This window comes from Alexandromys fortis, unplaced genomic scaffold (assembly GCF_014885135.2).
Source record: "Alexandromys fortis isolate MF-2015 unplaced genomic scaffold, M_Fortis_MF-2015_v1.1 scaffold_82, whole genome shotgun sequence".
Taxonomy (NCBI): domain Eukaryota; kingdom Metazoa; phylum Chordata; class Mammalia; order Rodentia; family Cricetidae; genus Alexandromys; species Alexandromys fortis.
The window spans coordinates 1,307,062-1,327,482 of NW_026067963.1; the positions used below are offsets into that span (position 1 = coordinate 1,307,062).

General features: G+C 43.4%; 1 protein-coding gene across 4 annotated transcripts in view; it reads left to right on the plus strand.

Annotated features, from left to right (window-relative positions):
• The window catches only part of Klhdc1 (kelch domain containing 1), a 36,423-nt gene extending 19,802 nt beyond the window's left edge, over nucleotides 1-16,621 (plus strand). For all 4 annotated transcript variants that reach the window (XM_050153669.1, XM_050153671.1, XM_050153668.1 and 1 more), the window contains 6 exons: nucleotides 271-329; nucleotides 3,805-3,917; nucleotides 6,422-6,494; nucleotides 7,772-7,856; nucleotides 9,607-9,659; nucleotides 15,120-16,621. In XM_050153669.1, coding sequence (XP_050009626.1) covers nucleotides 271-329; nucleotides 3,805-3,917; nucleotides 6,422-6,494; nucleotides 7,772-7,856; nucleotides 9,607-9,659; nucleotides 15,120-15,306 — 570 coding nt within the window. In that variant the 3' untranslated portion in view covers nucleotides 15,307-16,621. The remainder of the gene's footprint in view (nucleotides 1-270; nucleotides 330-3,804; nucleotides 3,918-6,421; nucleotides 6,495-7,771; nucleotides 7,857-9,606; nucleotides 9,660-15,119) is intronic.
• Nucleotides 16,622-20,421: the final 3,800 nt, after the last annotated feature.

Here is a 20,421-nt window from a genome sequence, read left to right on the forward strand (position 1 = left end):
ACCCTCCACTTGCGTGCAGGGTCAGGAATGTTTAGTTTCTTAACATCTAAGCTGTTACTTTAAACCATCTCTTCCATTTGCTTCTCTGGCACATTATTCTGGGAGCTCCATGTTAATTTTCTTAATCCTTAGAATTGATTTCCAGTATTTAAGCTTCTAGTGCGCAGTAGACTAGGGCAATTCGTGCTTGATCTGAACTTGTTTGCAAACTAACATTTTATTCCATAAAAGAGTTAAAATGCTGTCCAATCATTATGCGTTTTATTTCAGCAAACTAGAATGAATGACCTACACTATCTAAACTTGGATACCTGGACTTGGTCTGGCAGGTGAGTCTGAAGTCCTCGGTCCACTCTGGAGGGATGGGTGTGGGCGGGGGTGTGGGCAGAATCCAAACTTGGGTTTCTGACATTGAGCTGATATTTTTTTAGACTATGTATCTAAATAAAAAACATGAAATTTAAATTTTTTCCCTTGCTCCCTCCCTTTTGAGACAGAATCTCACCAAGTAGCCCAGGCTGGCCTTGAATTTTGGTTGTCCTGCCTCAGCCCCCCATGTGAAAGGATTCCAGGTACCACAGTCAGCTAAATGGGGTTTGTGCAAATTATACAAAGCATAAAAATAGTAAGAGTTGAAAAGAATCATGTGAAAATATCGGCTTTAGAGTAAGTATTCTTTGGGGACTGGTCTAGTGGAGATGGAGTGGCTGGTGGAATCATTCTACACACCTTCACCTAGATAATGAAATGGATGAAAGACAGATTACATATTAACTTGGATATGCCTGTAATGCAGTGTAATCAGGGCTATATATTATTATAAAGTATAAATACTATTAAAGATAAAACCATAGGCTAGTTGATGGTGGTATGAACCTTTAATCCCAGCACTTGGAAGGCAGAGGCAGGCAGATTTCTGAGTTTGAGGCCAGCCTGGTCTATAGAGTGAGTTCCAGAACAGCCAGGGCTATACAGAGAAACCCTGTCTAGAAAAATAAATAAATAAATAAATAAATAAATAAATAAATAAATAAACAAACAAATAAATAAATAAAACCACGAGGACTAGGGAAGTAGCTCAGCCAGGAAGTGCTTGCCTAGCAGACATGAGGTCCCAGCTCAGGTCCCCAGAACCCATATAAAAAGCCAGGTATGGTGTGTGAGCTTCCAGTCACAGCCCTAGGGAGGCAGAGAGAGGTGGATTCTTAGGGCTAACTGGCCAATCAGCCTTCCTGAGCCAGCAAGTTCCAGGCGGGTGAAAATCCCTGTCACATATAAACACACAAACAAAGCTAATGTAGACAGCTCCTGAGTCACAACCCTGTGGCTGGCCTTTGGCCTCCACACATACACAAATAAAACTGTGATTAGCCAGACACAGTGCTACACCAAGTAATCTCACTTGTATACTCAGGAGGCTGAGGCAGGAAGACAGTGAGTTTGGGGTTAGCCTTGGCTACATGGCAAATTTGAGACCTGACTGGGGTATATAGCAAGACCCTGTCTTTAAAACAACACAAACCCCAGCAAATAAAAAAATAAGACCATAAAAGTGTGAGAAGAGCTGGGAGGTGGTGGCGCACGCCTTTAATCCCGGCACTTGAGAGTCAGAGGCAGGCGAATCTCTGTGAGTTCAAAACCAGCCTGGTCTACAAGAGCTAGTTCCAGGACAGGCTCCAAAACTACAGAGAAACACTGTCTTAAAACAAACAAACTAAAAGTGTGTGAAGAAAATATCTAGTTATTCTTAAAACTTTGGCATTAAAAATTATGTAACCCTGAACTCGGTAAGAAAGACTTATTCATAAAATCAGCTAAAGATTAAAGATTTCTCTACAAAAAAAAGTACACAAAATACTAAAAGGCATATTGGAAATGGAAACCAGAAGTAAACTGAAAGCAATATTTATTTATAGCCTTTTTTTTCTTTTAGAGAGAAAGTTGAAGTCAAAAGTCCCCAAGAACTCTTAGAGGGGAAAAACCGACAATCTAGTAGGAAAGTGGGAAGGACACAGAGGAGCAGCTCCCAGAAGGACCGGGTGCCCAGAGGCCACCCGAGGCCACCCGTGCTGAGCTGTGGCCGGCACAGTTTCTTCCCGAAAGGTAGCCTACAGTTTGCTTCAGCTAGACACGGGAGCGGGCGGTGGTGGTGCAGGCCTTTTCTCCCAACACTCGGGAGGCAGAGACAGGTAGAGCTCTGGAGTTTGAGGCCAGCCTGGTCTACAGAGTGAGTTCCAGAACAGCCTGCTCTACAGAGTGAGTTCCAGGCCAGCCTGGTCTACAGAGTGAGTTCCAGGATAGCCTGGTCTACAGAGTGAGTTCCAGGACAGCCTGGTCTACAGAGTGAGACTCTGTCACAAAGAAACAAAAAGAAAAGAAAGTTTAACTTTAATTTTGACTCAGGAATTCTCTGAAGACAATGCAAGTATATTTATGGATATGAATGTGTGCGTATGAATCTAAAAAAAATGCTTATTGCAACTTTTAACAAGAGATGGCTCAGCAGTTAGGAGCATTGGCTGCTCTTCCAGAGGACCCGCATTTGGTTCCCAGCATCCACATGGTGACTTACAACTGCCTGTAACTCCAGATCCAGGGTACCCTCACACAAACACACAACACCAATGCACATAAAATAAAAAAATAAACAAAAGATAAAAGCACTGGGCAGCGGTGGCGTACACCTTTAATCCCAGCATTCAGGAGGCAGAAGCAGGTAGATCTCTGAGTTTGAGCCAGCCTGGTCTACAGAGTGAGTTCCAGGACAGCCAGGGCTATGTAGAGAAACTGTTTCCAAAAAAAAAAAAAGCAAAACAAACAGCAACAACAACCAAAACAATGAAACCCAACTAAAAATAAAAACAAAGCCTGTACAAAGCTTGATCTCAGTCCTTCTGTCTGCTGTAGGATTGTTTACATCACAGGATCTGTGTCCAGGGCTGCCAGGCTTCCAGTGCCAAAAGACACTGCTCTGTGGAAGCCTGAAAGTCATACTGAGAGAAATGAGGTGCAGAGCAGTGTGTGATCCAGTCTGTGTTCTTAGGAAGCACAATTAGCAAGCACGTAGAAGTCCTTAAAGATTGGGCCAAATTAATATTCGTTCTTGTTGCTGGGGGGCAAGGCTATAGTAGTCTCCTTTCAAAACATATTTTCGTACTTGTTAAATGATTTATAACCAAAGTATTTATTTTCCTTTGTTTCCTCTTTCCTCCATTCTTTCTCCTTCCTTCCCTCCCTTCTTTATTCCCCTGCCCTCCCTCCTTTCCTGTCTCTTTCTTTCCCAGCAAGATCTCTGTATATAGCTCAAGCTGACCTTGAAGTTACTGTGTAGCCCAGGATAGCCTCAAATGCACGATCTTGGGGTGCTGGGATTGCAAGTGTGCACCTCCACTCCCCAGCGCAATTTTCCTTTAAGATCTGAGATGAGCCTGGGGTGGTGGTGGCACACACCTTTAATCCCAGAACTGGGGAGGCACAGGCAGGGGGATCTCTGTGAGTTTGGGGCCAGCTTGGTCTACAAGAGCTAGTTCCTGAACAGACCCCAAAGCTACAGAGAAACCCTGTCTCAAAAAACAAAAACAAAAAACAAACAGAAGATTTGAGATGAGCGTGGTGCTCAGTGCATAGCACTAATGGCCAAGGCAGGAGCTCTGTGAGCCAGAGGCCAGCCTGGCTGCGTGATGAGACTGTGCTGGGGAAAAATACGACCTGAGATGATAAAAAAAAAAAAAAAAAAAAAAAAAAAAAAAAAACCTCATTTTGTTTAATTCAAAGTTTGAGTTTAATTTTTTTCCCTTGCTGCAGGATTTCTGTTAATGGAGAGAGCCCTAAACCTCGGTCATGGCACACACTGACAGCAATCGCTGATGACAAGCTTTTCCTATTTGGTGGACTAAGTGCAGACAATGTTCCTCTGAGTAAGTCCATACAGCCTAGCATACGGTCATTTCCTCCTTTACCCCAAGTCCTGTGGTGTGCAGTACCCAGGTGGCAGGCATCGGGGAAGGGCGTATCCGTGTCCCAGTCCCTGCCTGAGGCGTGTGGGAGCCTGAGGGGGCCTCTGTCCTGGGGGTGTGGATGGTTAGAAACTGTTTTTCATTTCTTCCTGTTCTGTGTGAGATGTGCCTATGCGCATGTGTGGAAGACAGGACAGCATGAGAGTTGGGTCTCTCCTAATACCATGTGGGCTCCAGGGGTCAAACTTAGGTCACTGGGCTTTGCAGCTGGTTCCTTTACCTTCTGAGCCATTGCTCTCTCTCTCTCTTTTTTCTTTTTTTGATTAATTATAGTTCATAGTTATACTGAAGTCATTCTTTTCTCCCAGTATTCTTAACCATATATCTGCAGGGTGGGATTATAACTCACTGGTAGAATGTTTACCTGACATGTACTTGGTCAAGGCTCTAAGAGAGAGGACAGAGAGAGAAAACTTAAAGCCCCCTTCCCTCCCCACATCCCATGATCCTGCGTCCGGACTGTCTGTCCAGAAGCTGTTGTACTGTAAGCCAGAATGTGAATCGCAGTCTTCCCTGAGGCTGGAAGCGCAAGGTGAAGCCAATGTCTTCTTTTTGTTCTAGAACTACAGAATGCTCAGTGGGATCCTGTAACTCCTCTCATTGGTGCTTTGTTTGTTTGTTTTACATTTATTTATTCATTTGTGTATGTAGTGTGTGTGTGTGTGTCCCACACTGACTTGTGGAGGTCAGAGAACAGCTTGTGGGCGTTGGTTATCTCCTGCCATTCTGTGGGCTTCAGGGACGGAGCCCAGATCCTCAGGTCTGGGCAGCAAGCACTGCGATCCACTGAGCTGTCTCTCTGGCTCAGAAGTCTGGAGCTCCTGTTACTGCTGATTCTAGTAGCTGTGAGTTTTCCAGTGAAGTTCTTTTCGTATCAGTAAATTGCGGCATCAGGACACACAACTGACCAAGGGTATGCATGGCTGGGTTTGACATGTTAGATTATTTTCTTAACTATTTTTTCCGTTTTATTATTTGTGTGTCTGTGTGTATGTACACATGTGCCATGACATGGGTGTGGAAATCAGAGGACAGCTTTACAGAGTCAGTTCTCGTCTTCCAGGTGGATTCTGGGAACCACTCTCAAGACTTGACTACAGATGCATTTATCTGTTAAGCCATCTTGTGGGCTCTTCTTTTGAAATTTATTTGCTTTATATGTACTGGTGCTTTGCTTATATGCATGTCTGTGTGAGGATGCCACATCCCCTGGAACTGGAGTTATAGACAGTTCTGAGCTGCCACGTGGGTGCAGGAATTGAACCCGCATCCTCTGGAAGAGCAGCCAGTGCTCTATAACATGAATTCTAATTAGTCTTAATAAATAAAACCCAGAGTCAGATATTAGGGGTGAAAGCTGAAGAGACGCAGAGCGGCCAGCCACTAAAGAGACATTTTACCTCTACCAGTGCTCAGACCAAAGGGGGGTTCTGTGCTTAGACTGTCGCTTCAGACTGCACCTCAGACTACCTACCGGTGCAGGGGTGATGCTCAGACTGCAGCTGTCTCCCCCAAACCTCAGATGGCAGTGAACTCCTGTCTTCTGCATTATATTCCTCTCTCTGCCCGGCCATATCACTCCTGTCTCCACCCCTAGTGCTGGGGTAAAAGGCATGGGATTTGTGTAAATTCTCTTTCTTTTTGAGACTGGATCAATCTCACGTAGCCTAGGGTGTCCTTGAACTAACAGAGATCTATTTGTCTGTCTCCCGAATCCTGGGATTAAAGGTATGAGCCACCAATGCCTGGCCTCTGGTGGTTTAACTCTGTGCTCCGATCTTCAGGCAAGTTTTATTTGTTAAAACATAAACAAATGTCAGCACACTGCTCTTAACCACTGAGCCATCTCTCCAGACCTAGGCTTACTATTTTTGATCATTAGCATATGGGAAGTTGAATGATCTAACCCTTCCTTATAGAGTAAGATGAAGATTTGGTTGCATGGGTACCAGAACATTTAGTTTTGTGTCCATTCATCTTGGCAATGTGTACTGCCATGTTTACGGGGAGAATCACGCAAGACCTAGAATCATGCAAGATCTAAGAAGTCATAGGAAGGACAACACAGACGAACAGAGCACATGTGGCCGAGCTCTTCTCTTCTCTCTCTCTCTTCCTCCTTCCTGTTCCTTCTTCCCCTCTTGTCTTTCCTTTTTCTTCTCTTTGGCTGACATTGAGCCCAGGGCTCACTTGTGCTAAGTAGACTTGAGTATAAGCCCAAACCTTGATGGTTGTTGCCTCTAGGGTGTGGGGCACTCTTGCTTTGTAGATGCTTAAAATATTTATGAAAAATATGCAGACTCACCCAAGATAATGATGCAAGTATAACATGACAAACCTGTAAACAACATTAATATTATAACCAATGCCCTAATCATCATTTCTGAACTGCCCTAATATTACAGGTGATTGCTGGATTCACAATATCACAACAAACTGTTGGAAACAACTGAGACATTTACCTTACACCAGGCCCAGGTAAGCCCAAAGGAAACCAGTGAGAGTTTGAAGATTTAGGACAGAATGCAGTGTCGATAAGGAAACCATAAGCAAAATACTTACTTCTCAAATAAGCTTCATGTTAACTGAATAAATTAATTGTCATTTTAATTATGTTCATTGGAAATGATTTATATACTTTTTATACATAGTTGCAAAATTGAAAATGTTACTTTTAGCTAAATATATAATCTTGGCTAATAAAGTAATTTAAAAACTGATCGACTTTTAATGTTACTATTTTTAATAAATAGATTGGAATAGGGTTAGCTTTAATCATAGTTGTTTTTAGGAGATATTTGAAGTAATTTATTAGACATATTTGCTTTCAAGTTACTGTAGAGATAGATGTTTTTTCTTATTAACCATTTGAGCAGGTAGTGATGGTCCACTCCTCTGATCCTAGAATTGGGAAGTATGGGCGGGAGGACCAGAAGCTTGAGGCTGTCATTGGCTATGTAGTGAGTTTGGTGGCAGCCTGGGCTACGTGAGACCATCTTTGAAAATAAACAACAGTCTGGTATATTCATTAATGTGAACAGTTTGAGAAAGAAAATGCTATTTATTTGTTGTATATTGTAGGATAAATATTATAGAAACAATGTTATTATTAAAGGAAATCAAATAGCACCATAACAGTTTCTCAGATTTAGTTGACTAGTGTAATGAAAATGCCCTCACAGGATATTCAGATACAGCAGACCGCAGGATCCTCTGCAGACACCATGCTGTCTCGCACCATAGTCCAGAAATAATCTTTCACCAGACTGTGTAAAGTCAGATTATGATAGATCTTTCTGTTATTTAACAAATGACAATTGAGAAAAAGATTAAATATTTATATGTGTGTTGATATGTAAATCTGTACTAATGCTGTTTTAGAGTGATGGCTTTGAAGTAGACGTAGGAAGGGGGTTCCGGGGTTCCGTGTGCATTTGTCAACTGATGGGACGCAGAGCGCAGAGGAAGGACAAAGGTGACAGGAATTGACGTGGAGGCCACCGAAGGTGCTAGAAAGGGTGCTTGTTGCACTTGAGGAATTGAGCCTTTAAATTCATTTCAGGGATAATATGTATAAGATAAGGGACTTAGCAAATCTGGGAGCTGAGACAGAGTTAGCAGGAGTCATCTCTCTGACTGAAACATGATGAACCTGTGGCATAGATCACTTCAGAGTGTGAGCTTTGGAATCGGCTGTGTGATGTGCACTCTCTTCCCTGACAGCATCTCACTCTGTCCATACTTTTCCATCACAGGTTATGGCACACGGCCTGCTTGGGAAAAGAAAATGAAATAATGGTCTTTGGTGGGAGCAAAGATAACTTACTTTTCTTGGATACAGTAAGCAAATCTTATATTTGTTCCTTCCCTCGTGGGCCATGGGAAGTGCAGAGCAGCTGGCCACTCCCCCTGCTGCACTGGATGGACAGGCACTGGGTGCTCCAGTTTGCATAGGCTGCTGAAGAATTCCAGGACTGAGTATGAGGGCTGGCCACAGCGAGCCAGAGCTGCCAACAAGGCACTAGCTCCCTTGCTTGTCCTGAGGCACAGATGGCTTCTGCAGAGTGACAGACCTTGAGAAAAGGTGGCTTCTCTGCAGAGACTTGGGTTGACCTTGTAGTGTGTGGCCACCAGCTCAGACAGTACAGTGAACCCTAGACTGTTTCCAGCCAGGACGCGGTGCTCTTAACTAAAGCTCTAGCGCCAGTTAAATAGTTAGCTGCCTTAGTTAAACAGAAAAGGCCCTGGGTTCAAGTCCCATCACTGCCCCTCCCCCAGTGGAACATTAGTGGTTTGTCTTATTTTTCTTGGCACTGGAATCCCTTGTTTAGAAGGTAGGCTTGGTGGTACATTCCTATACCCAGCACTTGCTCAGGAAGTTCAGGATGAAGAATTGAGGGTTCAAGGCCAGCCTGTGCTATACAAAGAGACTCTGTCTAAAAATATTTTAAAAATGAACAATGAACAAAACCAACAAAAATAAAAACCTTCTTCTCAGAATATAAAACTTACCCTGTAATGGTGGTACAAGTCTTTAAATCCAGTTCTCAGGAGGCAGAGGCAGGTGAATCTCCATGAATTCGAGGCCAGCCTAATCTCCAAAGCAAGTTCCAAGACAGCAAGGACTGTTACAGAGAGAAGCTTTGTCTTGAAAAACTTAAAAATCTTTGCCAGTTGGTGGTGGCACACACCTTTAATTCCAGCACTCGGGAGGCAGAGGCAGGCAGATCTCTGAGTTTAAAGCCAGCCTGTTCTTCAGGGTGAGTTCTGGGACAGCCAGGGCTAACAGAGAAGCCCTATATCAAAAATAAAATATTAAAATAAATAATAACATTTTCAATACAGAGGAAGATATCATGGGGATGCCAGGTGTGGTTTGGTTGCTAGTTCACAGTACTAGGGAGGCTGAGGCAGGAGAATCACCACAAATTCAAGAGTAGCCTAAATTCCAGGCTAGCCTGAGTTGTATAGAAAAATCTTTTTTTTTGAAAGAACACATATGAAATATTTTATTTAACTCATTAATAAGTAAATTAGGCAAATGTCATAATGAACTCAAAATAGAAGTCAAAAGTCAGAGGCATTTTTAGATTTGTATAAAAAAATCTTATCTGAAAAGAATAAAACAAACACGGAGGAGGTGGCACTCACTGGGGGACCTGCCTGCCTATCAGAGGAAGGCATCAGTGCCACAGGAGAACCTGGAAGATGGAGACAGTGCACAGGACCTTTCAGGGGAAGAGTAATTTGGCAGAAATCTGTTTAATGAAACAAATATTAACAAGTTCTGTTACTGTTCTCAGAGAGCTGTCTCCTATTTTTAAATTTGTAATTATACTGGGTATTGATTAGGTAAAATTTTGGTTACTGAAATTTGTGTTTGTAAACCTCATGCTTCCAAATAGGAAAAACATGTATGCAGATGTATGTCTGTGGTTGTGTACACTTGTATCCTCGTGTACATGTGTGTTACTAGCTAAAGAGAAATTTATTGACTGTTTTATACTTATACAATAGAAATCATCTATAGTTAAAGCTGTTATTTTCTTTAAATCCTTAATAAGACCTTTTTTTTTTTTTTTTTGACTAGGGTCACTGTAATGATTTATTGATCTTTCAGACACAGCCCTATTCACTGCTCAGGTAAGTAAATACAGTATTTTCCACATACATAATGTCATGTGTAGAAGTGTGTGTTTACTCAGCATTAACAAGGCCCTGGGAACAATCTGCAGCTCTGTATATACAGAATATGGCATCTGGTGTCTGTAATCCCAGTACTCGGAGGAGGACACAGGGGCTGAGGAGTTCAGTCTCTTCAGCTATGGAATGAGTTTGGTTTTAGGGGATTATTGTTGTATTGGGTCTTTGTTTTCTTTTCTTTTCTTTTCTATTTTTTAGAGAAACCCTAAAGCTGGGCGGGTAGGGAAGGGGAGAGGATCTAGAAGGATTTGGGGTAAGGAAGAATATGGTCAAAATATATTTAAACTTAAAAATGTTTTAAATAATAAAAAAGCCAGGCGGTGGTGGCATATGCCTTTAATCCCAGCACTCGGGAGGCAGAGGTAGGCAGATCTCTGTGAGTTCGAGGCCGGCCTGGTCTACAAGAGGTAGTTCCAGGATAGGCACCAAAGCTACAGAGAAACCTTGTCTCGAAAAAACAAACAAACAAATAATAAAAATTTTAAGTTTTTTAAAAGGAGAGAAATTCTGACATGAGCTATAATGTGGATTGGCCTCTAAGATGTACCTAGTGAAATCTGTCAGTCACAAAAGAACCAGTGCTGTGTGGCTCCATGTGTCTGAAGTAGCCAGAGTGGGCACGCGCGTGTGGACAAAGGGTGGATTAGAGGTATCAGAGTGGGCACACGCTGTGGACAAAGGTGGATTGGAGGTATCCAGAGGCTTGGCTGGGGAATGGGAAGTTGGTCTAACATGGGTTCGGGTTTCATCTAAGGAGGATGGAAAGATTGGGGATGGCGGGTGTGGTGGCTGCAAGTCCTTAACAGTGCGGAACTGTTAGCATGGTGAAGTCTCTGCTCGGTTTACTTTAGCTTGGCTTTAACAGTAATAAAATGTCTGTTAAACAACAAAAGGCAGAATATGAGCTACGAATATGTGATAATCTCTTGTCTTTGGGGAGGCGTCATACTATTTTACAGGTAGTTTATCACTTGAATTCAAGAAAATATCTACATCTGCCTAAGAATAAAAGCCAGATGTAGTGGCACAGGCCTTTAATTGCACACTCAGGCAGAGGCAAGTAGATCTTGTGAGTTCAGGCCAGTCTGGTCTAGATAGCAAGTACGAGGCCACATAAAGCTACATAGTGAGACCGTGTCTCAAAATAAATAAATCTTTATCTCATCACTCGGGAGGGGAGGCTATAGTTCAAGTTTCTGGAAATCAGAATATGTCTGCTAATGTCATATATAATATATGGTATAAATATATTTAACAGATACACTTAAAGGAATTTAAGCTGGGATTGGTGGCACACACCCTTAAGTCCAGCACTTGGAGGCAGAGGCAGGCAAATCTCTAAATTCAATGCTAACCTGTCTACAGAGTGAGTTCTAGGACAACCAGAGAAAGCATGTCCCCAAAAAACCAAGTCATGATGATGATGATGATGAAGGAATTCTTTTAACTCCAAAGCTGTTTAGCTGCTTGGACACATGGTCCTCTGCCTCTGTCTCCAAGATGCTGGGATTGCAGATGTGCCTCACACCCAGACGACGCAGTCACGAGGAAGTAGATCTTAGCAAAAGAGAAAAACAGACAGACATTGACTGAACAGGATGCTCTTCTTTTTGACACAGCAGCTGGGGTACAGCTAGTGGGAAGTGTGTCCAAGCAACTAAAGAAGCATATGGTGAGCCAGGTCGTGGCTCAGTGATTGGGCTAGAATGAGCGGAAGGGAAAATAAGGGGGCCTGGGAGCTGGAGACCGACACTGGGCCCCCGTACTCAGCTGATGCTGGACGTATTCTTATATGTCAAAATTTGAACATGAGGACTAAGGAGGTGGCCCAGTCAGTAAAGTGCTGGCCATGCAGACATGAGGACCTGAGTGTGGATCCCCAGCACCCATATTCAAAGCTAGGCACAAGAGTGGGTGCCTGTAAGTCCACTGGGGAGGTGGAGACTTTTGAGTTCCTGGCGCTGGCTGGCATCAGTCAGGCTAGTCAAACAACTGAACTCCAGGTTCAGTTAGAGACCCCGTGTCAAATCATCATCAGTATCATCATCAGTAATAATATGTGGAGAATCATCATCATCATAGAGAGGAGGGTGCCTCGGTCACTTTACATGTACATATGCACATATGCACACACGCATGAACATGTATGTGCCCATGCATACAGCACGACCACTCATGTACAACACCCGCCATACACACACACACACACACACACTTGAATGTGACAGGAACATAGTTCTCCTGTGGTGCCTACTCCCCGTGGTGAATCATCCACACTGCAGTAATGTGTTCATTTTATTTTAAATGTTAGGTCAAGGCATTTGTCACTGGCTGTTCTGAAGTGCTGGGAGAAAAGAATCATGAATAGGGCAGAAATCATTGGAAGCCTTAGTAGGAACACATGTGTACACATGTATGTATGTGCGTGTATGTATATACATATATATGATATATGAACAAACTAGATGTGCTGTCTTATGGTATTTTCCAGCGTGTGGGTATGTCCCATGTAACTGTGTGGTCACTAAGCATGACAGTCTGTATCTATGTCAGAAAGGCTAGTAAGGGTCTCTCTTATGGACAGGATTTATCAGACCGAAGATAGCTATTTAGTATGTTCGCAGTTTGGGGCTGTTACAAAAAACTTAGGTACGAAGTCATCTCGGGGATCCTCTTTGGAAAGTGTACATACAGATCCTTTCGGGAGAAATTCCCAGGAGTATTGATACGGCAGACTGCACTGTGATGCTCTTTGGTGGCCCCACTTCTTGCCCAACCTCCGTCTCTCTGCCTCGCATCTTGCTGTGCCCGCTTTGATCTCCAGCTATATTTGATCCTCTGACTGAATTGTGCTTTCTCTACTAAAGCTAATCTTTCATTTCCGGGGCTTTGGGAGTGTTTGTTGAGGTCCTGAGGTCTTAGCATGGGGGTCCCACCCAGAACACTCCCTGACTTGTGTTGTTGAAATCATCTCTGCGGAGCCCTTCAGAGCCGTAGGACTTCCATCACGGGCACTCGGCGTTTCTATCAGCTAGACGCTTACTTCCTTTGCTCATGAGCTCCTTGGATGTGGACACAAGGGTTTCCTGTGTTGATTTCCTCTCCCAGGAAATGCCCACTGAAAGTTATCTTTCATAGGCTGGCTCCTCTCTGCCTCCTCCTCTTTCTCCCCATGACTGAAGGCGTAAGTCACGAACAATGCCACACCAGTTTGGAGTTATGATTAATAGGGTGTTATTTATTTAAAGGGGAAAAAACTTACAGATCACCGTCCCTGACAACAGCCATCTGCACAACCAGGAAGGGAGTCTAGTCTCCTGCGGAGTTCCTGCTCCTCCGGAGCAGGAAGTGAAGAGAGAGAGCAGAGGAAGTAGCCGCTTTTTTAAAAGGAGAGAGACCACGCCCCAATGGGCTGGTATCACAGCAGCTATTGGTTGGAGGGGTGGAAGGACCTCCCGCAACACCACGACAAGGTCACAGGAGTTGGGGTGCCAGCATAGGAGCAGAGCTGGGCATCTACCTGGGACAGAATTCAAATCTGCCTGTACTTCTACACCCAGAACTTCTTAACTCTTCTTATTTGGACTTAGTAATGGGAAGGAAAAGGCCCTATGAAAATAAGAACGAGTGATGAGGGGGTCAGCTCAAAGAATTCAGACCTACATGGAATGTTTGTGCCAGTGACAGCTAAAGCAAGCGCCGGAGGCTGATGCAGACCCGTGCATGGTGGGCAAGAGTGACCTGTGTCCAGTTCTCCAGCCCTGCAAACACTGAACAAGAAAGAAATCCACTCTTGTTTTTCTTTTAGAAATCAGAAATGTTTTATTTTATAATTAGTTTTGAAATTATCAAAAACAAATTAAAGAGGTAGTTAGAAAAGAGCAAAAGGTAAAGCAAAAAAGATGACAGGAAATATGCAAGTTTCATAATTTTAAGAAGATTTATTGTTATTTTCTGTGTCCAAGGGTTTTACTTGCATTTATGGCTGCACACCACCTGCATGCCTGCTTTCCATGGAAGGTGTCGGATGTATGTGAGCCACCGTGTGTGCTGGGAATCATACCCAGGTCCTCTGGGAGAGCAGCCAGGGCTCTTGACCACTGAACATCTCTCCAGCGCAAGTTTCATAAGTTCTGTATTGTTTTTGTTTGTTTATTCGTGACAGCTTCTCTGTGTAGCCCTGGCTGTCTTGAATTTGCTCTGGAGATCAGGCTGGCCTCGAACTCACAGAGATCCACCTGCCTCTGCCTCTGAATTCTGGGATTAAAAGTGTGTGCAACCACTATCTGGCAGCACTTATAATTTTTAGTTTTTAACTTTTCTGAGAATTTCATATGTGACTATACTGGGCTTTGTAACATTTCCACTCCCCCCTCTTCTTTATTTATGATTACTGGTACATAGACAGTTAATAAGTTAGTGTGACGCGGTGTCTTGTCCATCTGTCCCTCTGTCTTCTCTCATTTCATCACTGGTCTTCCTGTCCTTGGCATCTGAGTTTTGCTTTTCTTTTGGCCTTTATGCTTACTGTCAAGTGTTCTTCCCTTTAGGTATATCTCTATCCCTGAATCTTCTAATGAAAGAATATTATGTGTGACAAATTGCATTTTCTATTTCCTTGATTTTTGCTCAGATATGACCTCTTTATTGTATAAAAAGCATGATTATTGTAGTGATCTAAAAAACTCTCTCATATTACAAAGAATATATGTGTGTATACACAAACACATTGCCATCTAGACTTTTTACATTGATTTTGTAAGAAGGAAAAGGGACTACTTAGCTTGTCAGGCATGATAAGTACACTCCTGTAACCCCATTACCTGGAGAAGGTGACATGGGAGAGTCACCTCAAGTTTGAGTCCAGCCTGGGCTACAGAGTGGGCCCATATATTTTTGTTTTCTTTTGGGCTTTGTGGATGCTGGCAAGCATTGATGATATATAAAAATGTTCAAAAATAAACAAACAAAAGCCGGCGGTGGTGGCGCACGTCTTTAATCCCAGCACTCGGGAGGCAGAGGCAGGCGGATCTCTGTGAGTTCAAGGCCAGCCTGGTCTACAAGAGCTAGTTCCAGGACAGGCACCAAAACCACAGAGAAACCCCGTCTCGAAAAACCAAAATCAAAAACAAAAACAAACAAACAAAGCTTGATGTGGCTCAGAGGTCAGGAGGACTGGTTGCTCTCCCAGAGGACCCAGATTTGGTTCCCAGCATCCATGGCAGGTGGCTCACAACCCTCTGCAGCTCCAGCTCCAGCTCCAGGAGTTATGCACCCTCTTCCGGCCTCTGCGGTACTTGTACCCTCATGACATACATTCACACAGATACACACATACATAAAATAACACAATGAATCCTGGGTTCAGAAGCTAACCGTTCTCTCATGCTTTGTCGACAGGTCGTGTCTTGACTGCGTTGGGAAAAATGCTATCATTTTAAAACGTCAGATCTCTTTATTACCTCCCAAACTTCTGCAGCAAGTTCTCAAAAAAATAACATTTTGGACTGCAGCCAATTACCGAAAAGAGCAAAGAGCCCTAAAAGAAGAAACGGAAAATAAGCCCCACTGGGTCAATGGCCACTGATGCCCTGAGCCCCCTGTGTCAGCGCGTTCCAGTCAGACTGCGTTTGACCCTCCCCTCCAGTCGCGGGTTTTATTTAAAGGATAAAATTTACAACAAATGTTTTGCTACTGTGATTACATGATATGGGATATATGGAAATAAGATGTAATTTAAGATTTGTCGGTGTATTTGTAAACTGATTTACTTGTAAAAGATTACATGTTCTTTCTGGAAATAAGTATAGTAGTAACAGTTCTTAACTCAGTGAGTACTTTTCTGGAAATATGTCCATTTGAAAAACAAATTACCCCCAAATCTCCAGAAATCCTCCATCACAACTGTGGATGTAGATATAAAAACACTGATTAATTACCATTACTTTAAGAGCACCCAAGTGTCTCCTTAAATATCATCAGAGCTTTCCATGCACCTGCCGAGCAGAGGACCTTGTCTAGATAGTTCTGTCTGCACCGCCCAGGACCGCCTGGCTGCAGGTTGGTTTGTCTCACAGGCTTTGAAATATTGGGGTGTGCGATAGCGAGCAGCTTTGGATCATGGGAAACCCACATTGCCTTGGACACGTGTCTCTAAAGTGCTGTTTGCAAGCAATGTGGAGTGACCATCTGGTGGCTTTGACTCTCCAATCCGCGTTTGTGCTCTGCTGCCCCACAGAGTTGAGGCTTTCTCTAGACACCGCTTGTCCTGACGACGACAACCCCTCGCTCTCGGCATCATTTACTCAGAAACGGGAGACTGTACTGTTGCATTCCTCAAAATGGTACTTTGGCCATTTTGAGACATTTTTCTTCATGTGCCCAGTCTCGTCCTTCCATTGGGATCCTTGTTACAATTGATTGCTAAAGGGTTATTACATTATTATACGACATAATCTTATCACTGTCAGCGTGTGAATTATCGCTGAACTTTAAGATGCTGTCAAAGTATATTTCTGTATTGTAGATAATTTATAGTGAAAATTGTAGCATTTCATTAAACTGTAGATATGTTTTATAGTGCTATATTTTGGATGTGTAAAGCTTCTATTTATGTATTGGGATAGTTTGTGTTTACATTTTATTTAGTGAACTCAGTATACAGAATTATCACCTCACAGTTTACTCAGTGTGGACCAGTCAGAGTTCATTCCAGTGTGGGGTTGGCAACGTGGCCCTGGATGTAAAAGGGCTTGCTGCACAAGCCTGGCCTGAGTTCGTCCCTGGTACCAACATAAGGTGGGAGGAAAGAACTAACGCCATAATGGTTGCCCTCTGACCTCCACATGTGCTCAAACATATAATGCACACACAACAATAGCAAATAAAAATTATAAATTTTAGTGTGAATTTTTATTTTTTTCTTACCATTTTTAGTCTGATTAACAGACTTGGAAACTGAATTTCATAAATAATATACTTATTGGGGAAATTATTTTTTATGAACTTAAATATTAATTAATGTCATAATAATCAAGACACACACATATATATGTATGTGNGAGAGAGAGAGAGAGAGAGAGAGAGAGAGAGAGAGATAGCCCACAGAAAGGCAGAAGACTATGGCACAGAAGATGAGAAGACTATGGCACAGAAGATGTCTCTATGCCTCATTGCAGGCAGGAAGCAGTGGGGTAGGGCTCAGTGCCACATTCAGAAGCTCACCCCAGTGGCATACTCTTTACAGCTAGGTCCTCCTGGTTTCCATGGATGCCCCAAATATCCCCACCATATGACAACCAAGTGTTTCTCATAGCCTGTGTGGCGCTTTCATCTTTAAACCGTAATATTCTACCGCTAGCCCCAAAGGCTCGGAGCTTTCATTTTTAAACCGTAATATTCTATCGCTAGCCCCAAAGGCTTGGAGCTTTCATTTTTAAACCGTAATATTCTACCGCTAGCCCCAAAGGCTCGTGGCCGTCACATGCATTCTCCTAGAGTCTGAGTCTTAACCATGCCAAGACCCTCAGAAACCCCAGTTCAAAGTCCCTGAGACTCATCTCCTGGCCTTGGGGATGTCTAAGCATCATCCCATGGGTCCCGCTGACAACAGAGGCGAAAGAATCCTGGACCTAGAATCTGAGCATGCCTGGTTCTGGGGTGTCCCTGCTCCATGCCTTGGAATCTTCTAGCACTAGCCGTCAGAGGAAGACAGACTGCTGTCGAGGAGTGATGGCTTCTGGGAACCGGTGATGATCTTTCAGGTTGGTCAGCACTGATACTTGTTAGGAGAGAGTGGCAACTTCCATCAGTCATAGAATTATGATGACCTGTATGTAGTCAGTTAACATTGTTGGGCTGTCTTTTGAATGAGAACTATCGGAATGGCACTGTCAAGAGGGCACTATCAGGTGGGTGTTATCAGGAGGGTGCTATCAGGCGGGCGCTATCAGGTGTGGCTCATTGGAGGAAGCGTGTCACTGAGGATGGGTTCTGAGGCTTCAGAAGCTCAAGCCAGGCCCAATATCACTCTCCTTCTACTGGTTTAGATGTAGAACTCTCAGCAACCTCTTCGACACCATGGCTGCCTGCATGCCACCATGCTTCCCACCACGATGATACTACTGACTAAACCAGTAAGCCAGTCCCAGTTAAATGTTTTCCTTTATAAGAGTTGCTGCGGTCATGGTGTCTCTTCACAGCAATAGAAATCCTAAGACAATGAGGAAGGAGTTGGACATTGGTGAAGATCTCCTGCCCTTCTTTACTATATTTGGGGGCGGGGTGTAAACCATCAATCAAACAGCCTAGCTGGGATGATCCTCTGCAAGGGGGGGGATATGACTGAACTCCCCAATATGGTGGTCGCTTGGCTCTGAGGACACTCATGATAACTTGACAGAGAATTGATAGATTGTATAAAGAATTTAAGAAACAAAGAATGAAGAAAACAACCCAATTCAAATGGGCCATAGGTCTTGGGCAGAGAGTTTTCAAAAGCAGAAATAAAATGACTAATACGTATCTCAAAAAGTGTTTGTCGAAACCCTGTCTCGAAAAACCAAAAAAAAAAAAAAAAGTGTTTGTCATCCTTAGCAATTAGGGAATGAAAAATGACATTGAGATTTGATTGTTGGCCCAGACAGAACGACTAAGGTTGAGAAAAGAACTGACGGTCGAAGTTGGCGAGCGTGTAGGGGAAGGGGAACCCCAGTCACTGTTGGTGGGATGGCAAATTGGTGGAGCCACTATGCAAATCACAGAGAATTCTTGAGAAGCTAAAAATGAATCTACCGTATGACTCCGCTGTGGTCCTCTTGGCGCACGCCCGAGGGACTTGACATCCTTCTCCACAGATGCTTGCTCAGCCAGCTTTGCTGCTGTCCACTCTCCAGTGCCAGGAAATGGAAACAACCTCAACGTCCTTCAGCTGCAGCTGGTGGATAATAAAAAGGCGCTACACACTGTGGTACATATGTCTAGCCGTAACACACAGTGATATCAGGAACTTGGTAGGGAAGTGGAAGGAACTAGAAAATATTATACCCAATGAGGGAACCCAGACCCAGAAAGACAAGCGACACATGTCCTTTCCCATCTGTGGTTCCTAGCCACAAATCTTCAGACATGAGTACATGACCTGGTGTGACCCTCGAAAGCAGAAAAGCAAAAAGGGCCATGGGGGGGGGGAGCAGCACCTGAGCCTAGCAGACTAGCAGGGGGGGGTGATAGGAAGGGAGAAACAGGGAAAGTGGGAGGGGGTCTAGGTGGGAAAAGACAATAAGGGGAGGACGGGTAAATAATGTTAAGGATTTTTAACATGTCGTAGGGAATCATTATAACCTGAGATTACACATAGTAAATATGTGTTTGTCATCTGCATGAATGTGTAGTTTGATGAAATTAAACTAAAATGTAAAAGTTATTATTTTATATACACCTAAAATTACATATAATAAAAGTACATATAATAAGCATTTGTGTGTCTGCTTGTATGTGTAGTTCAATGAAGTTATTAAATTGTGTTATAGACACCTAAAATTACATAATAAAAGTGTGTGTGTGTGTGGTATCCATATACATGAGGGTGCATATGTGTTCATGCATGTGCACATGTAGGCCAGACAATGACCCGGGCGTCTTCCTCAGGTGTTCCCACCTTATGTTTTTGGACTGGGTCTCTCATTGGGTGTTCGCCAACACAGGTAAGGACCTGCGTCCGCCTCCTCAGTGATGGGAGCATACAGCCATGCTCCTGCTCCGTTCTTACAGCTTCTGCGGATCTGCACTCATGTCCTCACGGTTGAATCAGCACTTTGCCAACTGAGCCACCCCTCAGGTGTTTGTTTGGTTGACAAGGTCTCTCTGCAGCCCAGGCTGGCTTCGAAGTCATGGCAATCCTCCCGTCTCAGCCTTTGGATTGCTGGGGTTGAAATCACTATTCCTTCATTTGGAAATCTGATTGCTTTTTAAATAAAATTTCAGTGATTTTAATAATAATGTCTACACTTCTTCCAAAAGTACGTCGTTATAAAAGCGTATGCTAAAGATCTTTGAAATTTTATTTTTAAACAAACTTTATTATTAAAAAAATCTTGCAAGTAAATACATCTACATGAAAATTAACCAGATCCAAAGTCTCTACCACTTAATGGGTTTGCAGCTGGAACTGTCACTCAAGGTGAAAGCTGGGAGACCTCACAGTGAATTCCCTGTTTTAATTACTGAATACATTTTATACACTCACCACCCAAACCAAGATATCCGTGACAGGATTATGGAAATACAGATCATTAGCTTTACGTCTCTTTCGTAGCTCATGTCCTTTGCCTGCATTCAGCTCTTCTTGTGTTCTCTAGAACCCTCGTGTACATTTCTTCACATTTATACACACTGGCTAGATTCCAAACACGTGAGAGAACAGACTCCTTCCCATCTGACACTGGGTGACCTTGTCTAACATTGCACATTCTAAGTCCATCCATTTCCCTGCCCCAAAAAAATTATTCATTTTTCTTTAGAGCTGAGCAGTGTAAAAAACATGAGATAGAGAGGCAGACTCCATCTCCACAGGCCACGGAGAGAGGCTGACCCACTCTGTTTCACAGGCCACGGAGAGAGGCTGACCCATTCAGTCTCCGCAGGCCATGGAGAGAGGCTGACACACTCAGCCTCCATAGGCTGACACTGCTTTATGGGACAA